The sequence below is a fragment of the Microtus ochrogaster genome, unplaced genomic scaffold (assembly GCF_000317375.1).
Source record: "Microtus ochrogaster isolate Prairie Vole_2 unplaced genomic scaffold, MicOch1.0 UNK1, whole genome shotgun sequence".
NCBI lineage: Eukaryota > Metazoa > Chordata > Mammalia > Rodentia > Cricetidae > Microtus > Microtus ochrogaster.
Window position 1 is genome coordinate 4457762 of NW_004949099.1, and position 7883 is coordinate 4465644.

Here is a 7883-nt window from a genome sequence, read left to right on the forward strand (position 1 = left end):
ACACCATACACACACCATACACACACCACACACACACAAACACCATACACACACCACACACATACCACACACACCATACACACACCATACACACATCACACACACACAGAACACCACACCATACACACACCACACACACACCATACACACACACCACACACACACAGCACACCACACACACCACACACACCATACACACACACCACACACACACAGAGCACCACACACACACAGAACACCACACACAGAACACCACACACACACCATACACACCACACACACACCATACACACACATCACACACACAGCACACCACACACAGCATACCACACACACCACACCACACACACCACACCACACACACACCATACACACACACTACACACACACGACACCACACACACACACACGACACACACACAGTTTAGGAAACTGCAGTGAGCTGTTATCTCCTGGAGCATCTTGACTTACGTATTCCCAGCCAGCAACAGTTTGCTGTATCCTAATGGCACGGCCTATGCACTGCCACACCGTGGTGTAAAACCCAGCAGTGTAAAACCCCCTGGTTGTCCCCTGGTCCTACCGTGGTTTATAAGAGAGAAGCCGAGTCAGGACTGAGCCATTTTTCATGTTCCCTGCGAGAATTTCCCCTTGCTTGCTGCTTTGCCATAACCTCGCCAGTGCTGGGCACCATGGTATCATGGGAGGAAGGCGTACCGTGTTTGACTCTGCGTTTAGAGAAATGTTCCAGTTTTATTATTTGTGATTGGAACTTGTTTTTGTCTATTGGTTGTAAGTTTTTCCTATTAATAAGGTGCTTTATATGTGAAAACATATCCTGTGTAATGTGCATTCCACGGTTGGAGTCAGGCCTGTAAAACCCACTCTCCATCAATATTTTCTGACCTAGTCCTCCTTCTCTCTCTTCTCCCCCACCTGTCTTTCTCCTCTTCCTCTTCTTTGAGGGGCTCAAGTAGCCCAGGCTGGCCTCAAGCCTTCTATGTAGCTGAGGATGGCCTTTAACTCCCACCCTCCAGCTTCCACTCTCAGAGAGCTCTGCTTACAGCCTGCACCAACACACTTGGTTTCTGTGGAGCTGGGCTGGGAACCAGTGCTTCAAGCACCCTAGACAGGTGCTGGATCAACTGAGCTACCTACCTCCTTATCCTTAATTATGTTTTCTTCCTGCTCTGGTGTAAAAATATTTATTTTTAACTCACTTGTACTTTGTGGAGCAAAATGTAGGCCGGAGAGCTATATTTGTTCCATTAAGTTAATAATCAACTTTCAGAGTTTGTTTTAAATCTATGCAGAGCCAGGTTCCCATATATTCATTCTGTCCGCGCCTTCCATTGCTAAACGTTTACGACACTGTGCGAGCTGAGCCCAGGGCAATGCGATGACCTCAGAGCCGTGTTCTGTGGGATCTTCATGTTTGGGCAGTGTGTCAAGACATGTGTCCACTCCTGTCGTCTTAGATGCCATGAGTGTTCTCACCACAGCCCTGACAGCTACTCATCCTTTCTCTGTCGCTGGCTCTCTGGGTTGATACGAGTGCCGGGCCATGGTGATCACAGTGGGTGGCAGCTTTGCAGATTGGCGTCTCTCGCTCAGCAGTTTGCACTGGGGTTTCCTGAGTGTCTCTTCACAGCTCCCAGCACACATCCTCTGGATTCTGGCTTAGGTTCCGTTATCTGAACCCCATCACCACAGGTTGGATTTTCTCCATATACTCACCAATGGTGTCATGGTCGCTTCCAGTTTTGAACAGTTTGAAATAATGCTGTTGTCAACATTCGTGTGCGGACATGAATTTTCTGCCCACTTGAAGAAAAACCCGTGAGAGTGTGCCCTAGTTAGGGCTACCACTGTTGTGATAAAACACCGTGACCCATAGCAACCTGGAGAAGAAAGGGTTTGTTTGGCTTATGTTTCATCATCTCTGTTCATCATCTAAGGAGGTTAGGAACTCAAACAGGGCAGGAACCTTGGAGGCAGGGACTGATGCAGAGGCCAGGGAGGGGTGCTGCTTACTGACTTGCTCCTCATTGCTTGCTCATTCTGATTTCTTATAGAACGCAGGACTGCCTGCCCAGGGGTGCCTCCACCACAATGAGCCAGGCTCTCTCCCATCAATAACTAATTAAGAAAATGTCCCATAGTCTTGCCTACAGCCCGATCTTAAGGAATTATTTTCTCAACTGAGGCTCCTCCTTCTTTCATACTCAAGTCTTGTGTCAAGTTGACCTAAAACTAGCCAGTGCAGCGTGGTTTCTGGAACTGGTGATTAAAAGGAGCTTGGCATTAGAACAAGAATGCTGGAGGCTGGAAAGGTGGCTCACTGGTTAAGCGCGCTTGCTGCTTTTGCAGAGAACCTGAGTTCTGTTTCTAGCATCCAAGCCAGGTACCTCACAACCTCTTATGGGTATAGTCCCAGGGGAACCCGCCGCCGCCTTCTGGTCCCCATGGGCACTGCAGGTTGATGGTTTAGATCTTTAGTTCACGCTTTTAATTGAGTTTCCCCCCTCTGAGTTTTGAGGGTCACTTGTTCTTTCTCGGGTCTCCCAGTTTATGGAGTCTCATTTTGTTTTCTTGATGGAGTTCTTTGAAAGCAGAAATCTTAAACCGAATGAAGTTGTACTTAATTCTCCTTTTCATGAGCCCACCTCTGCAGTGCTTGGAAAGTTATTGATGAATGCAAGGCTGTCCACATTTCTCTTTATCTTTGAGAAGTTTATAACCTCAGGTCTGTGATCTATTTGGACTTGATTTTTATGAAAGCTGTGCAATGCTTGAGTAAACATGGACTCCTGTGACATATGCACACACTGACCCCTGAAGGTTCACGTGTCTACAGGCTAGCAAGGGGAAGGGAAACAGGCATGGGTTTGGGCCTGAAAGGCATATGTGTGAGGTTAGCCAAGACAGAGAGACGCCGCTGCTCTGTGAGAGGTCTGGGTGTTTAGTGACCAGCAGTATTTCTGGGTCACAGCAACATGTTGTGTGTGGGGAGATTCATGAGGCTACCTCACACTTGCAATTTCTGTGCTTCTGAGTGTGTGAAGTCCGCACTGCAGACTTTCCCTAAACCGTGCATATGTGGTAAGGAAAAATACCAGCAAGTACCTCAGGGTTTACGATACGAGTGGCAGGAAGTGCTGAGTTCAGTAGCCATTGACACTGAGTTCTGCTTCATTCCGTCCGTCCCTCTCCTTGGTCTTTCCCATAGGTGCCCCCTCCCAACCCAGTCACCCTGTGCTGTCACTCGAGGCTGGCATCAAGCAAGGCTTCTTTTGCCCCTCTGTGGCTTCTGGATCTAGTGCAATAAGCCTGGTGTGGCCTCAAGAGAAGTATGGTAGTTTTTTCATTAACAGTGAGGGGACAGAGGCTAATGTGACTGGACCAAGGTCACAGAACTGGTCATGTGACCACAGTATGTTCTAAAATGTCACCCAGGACCGGCACCAGATCTGTGACAATTTTTCTGGGACTAATGAAAGGACCCTAAAGCTACAGCCACCGTCTGACCCACCAGCCACCATCAGAATCTCCACATCCACAGATGTCAGGGTTTCCTGAGTCCATGACCCCCAAGCCCCTTGTACAGTGGCAATCTCCCTGAAACAGCCTGATGTTTATGGAGCCCCCAGGGTGACCAAGGCAGGAACATACCTACTGGAATCTGGATGATTTCCCCTGACTTCTGAGAGCCCTTTCTAACCCTTTGACTGCCCCTTCAACAGGTGTCTTCCAACCCTCTGCTGCCATGAAGATTGCGGTAATTGGGCAGAGCCTGTTTGGCCAGGAGGTTTACTGCCAGCTAAGGAAGGAGGGCCATGAGGTGGTGGGTGTCTTCACTATCCCAGACAAGGATGGGAAAGCAGATCCCCTGGGTGAGTGACAGCTCAGGGGCTGGGAGGAGGGTGGAGGAAACCGTGCTGGGGCAGAGGCGCTATAGTGGACAGGTGGGTAAAGTACAGGGTCTCACGGTGTAGCCTTGGTAGAGAGCACTTATGCTTCTTCTGCTCTGCATCCACACTGATGCCAAGTGGCTGCTGGACCGTCCTGGAATAAAGCGACCCACACTTGACTGTGGGGTAGGATTTGTGTCCTGACCAAGGGCCATGGAGAAGCCCAGCGTGTCCTACAAACCTCTCTGAACTTCTCTGATCCACGCATCTAGACTCTCAAGGGTTGGGGGACAAGATTCATGTTGCCATTTCTGGGGCTCTCTTAGTTCCTAGGGCTCAGACCGCCAGAGCGTTCCTGGTACAAGGAAGTGAGCAGAGCTGAGAGGTTTCTGGAGGAGGAGCCACTTGAGACTCACAGTCCTGAACCCTAGACTTGGAGCAGGCAGGTGCCCAGTACACAGGATGCTGGAGCCTCCATATGATGAATAGGTCCTCCAGACCTGATGGAGAAGGACTGTAGGGCACAGTTTAATGATGGGAAACTGAGATTCGGAGGGAGGCGTTAAGGGACCAGCCAGATCCAGGGCAGAGCAAGCAGTCACAGTCTGACCCCTGGACTCTGCTCTAACACTGCTGTCGCCTGCCTGACCTCAGCCCTGCACTTGACCACATCACGAGATCCATGACCCCACAGTCTGAGCTCTGCAAACAAACACTAGCTGTGGTTAGACAGTCTCTGCTCCCAGCACCATCCCAAGCCTGGTCGGGACCACTGCTTCACCTTGACCTCGGTCTCACTGGCTACAGTGAGGCTGCTTTAGAAGTACATTCTGGGCCTGGAGAGATAGCTCAGTGGTTAAGAGCACTGGCTGCTCTTCCAGAGGTTATGAGTTCAATTCACAACAACCACATGGTGGCTCACAACCATCTGTAACGAGATCTGGTGCCCTCTTCTGGCATGCGGGCATACATGGAGGCAGAATGTTATATACATAATAAATAAGTAAATCTTTTTTTTAAAAAAAGTACATTCTGACCTCACAGCTGGTCACATTGCATTTGAATCAGAAACAGAGATGTGTCCTGGTGTTCAGCTGGCTTCCCCCCTCCCCCTTTTTATTTAGCCTGGGACCCAGAACATGGAATGATGTTTCCATATTCTGGGGAGTCTCCTCTTTTTTAGTTAACACCCTGGAAACTCCCTCCTACTGATTCCAAACCCAGTGACCTTGACAATGAAGATGAGCATCAGACATGGTGGCAGAGATGAGGACAGACAGTAGAGTCAGGCCAGTCACGGAATTGTCTTGAGAGACTTGCTAAGAAGAAAGCCCTGCAGGGTTGGGGTTGTTCCTTCCAGAGGCAGCTGCTACCACCAGGCTGGGGATAGGAGGGGCTGGGGCTGCATAGGAAATTGAGCCTATGATTCAGGCCTGTAAGGAGGCAGGAGGGGCCCTGCAGGCTGGGTCTGGGCCTCTGGGCCACAGGTGTGAGGAGCAGAGTGTGCGCACTGGGGCCAAGTCTGCAGACTGAGAACGGAGATTCAGCGGCTGCCCTGGGTAGGAACTCCTGTGGCTGGGGTGAAGCATCACGCTAGGGTGGTGGACAGAGGACAGGGTCCCTACAGGAAGGACCAAGCCCGTTCCCATTCCTCTTCCCCTCCCCCTGGTAAGGAACAGCTGACGGGGGAAATTTGATTCCCAGCGACCCCAGTGTCCAAGAGATCTGAGGAGGAGAGGGGGGTGGAGGAAAAGGAGAGGAAGAAGAGAGAGATGGTGAAGGAGAGGAGAAAGACAGTGTTGGTCGTGGCTGGGCCTCTGGAGAGGACTGTGAGCACGCCAGCTTTTGGGGACCTATGGGACCTGAGCAAGGAAGGCACATGGAGGCCTTGGTACTCAGCAGGCAGGGAAGTCCCTGCCCACCACTCACCCTTGGTCAGCACCCCACCCACATCCCGGTAGAACCTTGCTGGGCAGTGGGGACAAGAATGGAAAGGGCACCAAGAGGAGGCTGTGAACCACGTTCTGGGTAGGCACAGCTGACAGTGTGTGGGTAGCACAGAGAGGACAGTTTCTCACCCGCTCTCCCCACAGGCCTAGAGGCTGAGAAGGATGGTGTGCCCGTGTTCAAGTTCCCTCGGTGGCGGGCTCGAGGACAGGCTCTGCCCGAGGTGGTGGGCAAATACCAGGCTCTGGGTGCAGAGCTCAACGTGCTACCCTTCTGCAGCCAGTTCATCCCCATGGAAGTCATCAATGCCCCCCGGCATGGCTCTATAATCTATCATCCATCCCTGCTTCCCAGACATCGAGGGGCATCAGCCATCAACTGGTAAGACAGGATCCACCCCATCTGCCTGGCATGTCACCCTCCTCAGCCTACAGCATCCCTCTAGGGCAGTCAGATACATTGCACAGGTGCCTGTCCTGCTCTGCTGGTGTCACCCTGAATCACAGTCGGAGAGAATTAAGACAGCATGCTTGCTAGTCTTTAACCCCAACACTTAGGAGGCAGAGGCAGGCAGATTTCTGTGAGTTTGAGGCCAGTCTGGTCTAGAAAGCAAGATCCAGGATGGCCAGAATTGCACAGAGAAACCCTGTCTTGAAAACAAAACAAAACAAAACAAAACAAAAAAAAAAAGACTTCATGCTTTGCAAAAGAGGAGACAGGAGCTCAGATGATGTCACACCTGCAGCAGGACAGAGGTGCAAGGGGGGTTGTCCAGGATAGGGCTCTGAATGCTCACCCCACCTGCCATGGGGCTGTTCCCTAAGGCAGCACAGCTTTTGGCATGTAGCTGGCATGGTTGGAAGTCATAAACACTTCCCTTTATTCCCTTTCCTTTAGGAGCAGGTGGCAGCCCTCCTAGGAGAGAGGTGACCTCCTGGAGGGAGGCAGGGGGCCAAGGGGCAGCTCCCAAGGTGTCCCCTATGACACTTTCTGTCAGACTAACGTCTCCCTCCTGCCCTCCAGGACCCTCATTCACGGAGATAAGAAAGGGGGCTTCAGCATCTTCTGGGCTGACGATGGCCTGGACACTGGGGACCTTCTTCTCCAGAAGGAGTGTGAGGTGCTTCCAGATGACACCGTGAGCACCCTGTACAACCGTTTCCTCTTCCCAGAGGGCATCAAAGGGATGGTAAGGCTGAAGGCTGGCCACACCTGCCCTCCCACCACGCGCTTACCCTGACACAGGCTCTCTGTTCTTGGCTCCACTGGTCTTCCCTAGATGTAGGTAATGATCCCTGCTGGCCAGGCACCCCACCCCCAATCTCAGGACTTGTGAAAGAAGTGACTCACTCTTCGGGGTCCCAAAGAGATGGGATAGTGAGCATGAGGGAAATGTGGTCAGAGTGGGCAGAGCCCCACTCAAGAGGGCAGCATGGACCAGGTGTGACTGAGCCCAAAAGCTACCTCTGTGTCATTGGATTATACCCACGGTGATAAAACTCTGATTTGTGGAGATCTGCAAACACCACAGCCAGCAAAGTGTCCAGTGACACTTAAGCCATGACTCCATTGAAACTCTTTGTAAGTACATGTGCTACCGTCCATAAAGATGTGTTCTATAGACTGGACATCAAGAGAGGGCTTCAGATTCCCTGGGTGTGGAGATACTGGAAGTTGTGAGCTGCCACATGAGTACTAGGAATCCAGCCCAGGCTGTTCTACAAGAGCAACCTGAAGTAGCACTCTCTCACTGGGACCACCAGCCCGCGGATAATGACATGGAGACTTCTTATTAATTACGAAAGCTTGGCCCTTAGCTTAGGCTTTTTCCCAACTAGGTCTTCTAACTTAAGTTAACCTGCTTCTATTAATCTACGTTCTGCCACATGGCTTGGTGTCCTTTCCTCTGTATGCTATGTCTGACTTGCTCTGAGTCTTGCTGGCATCTCTCTGCCTCTCTTCTTCCAGAGGTGTCTCTCTCTCTCTCTCTCTCTCTCTCTCTCTCTCTCTCTCTCTCTCTCTCTC

General features: G+C 51.1%; 1 protein-coding gene across 1 annotated transcript in view; it reads left to right on the forward strand.

Moving 5' to 3' along the window:
* The window catches only part of Aldh1l1 (aldehyde dehydrogenase 1 family member L1), a 46387-nt gene that overhangs the window by 1746 nt on the left and 36758 nt on the right, over window positions 1-7883 (forward strand). The window contains exons 2-4 of the mRNA XM_005364871.3: window positions 3744-3893; window positions 6005-6239; window positions 6882-7047. Coding sequence (XP_005364928.1) covers window positions 3767-3893; window positions 6005-6239; window positions 6882-7047 — 528 coding nt within the window. The 5' untranslated portion in view covers window positions 3744-3766. The remainder of the gene's footprint in view (window positions 1-3743; window positions 3894-6004; window positions 6240-6881; window positions 7048-7883) is intronic.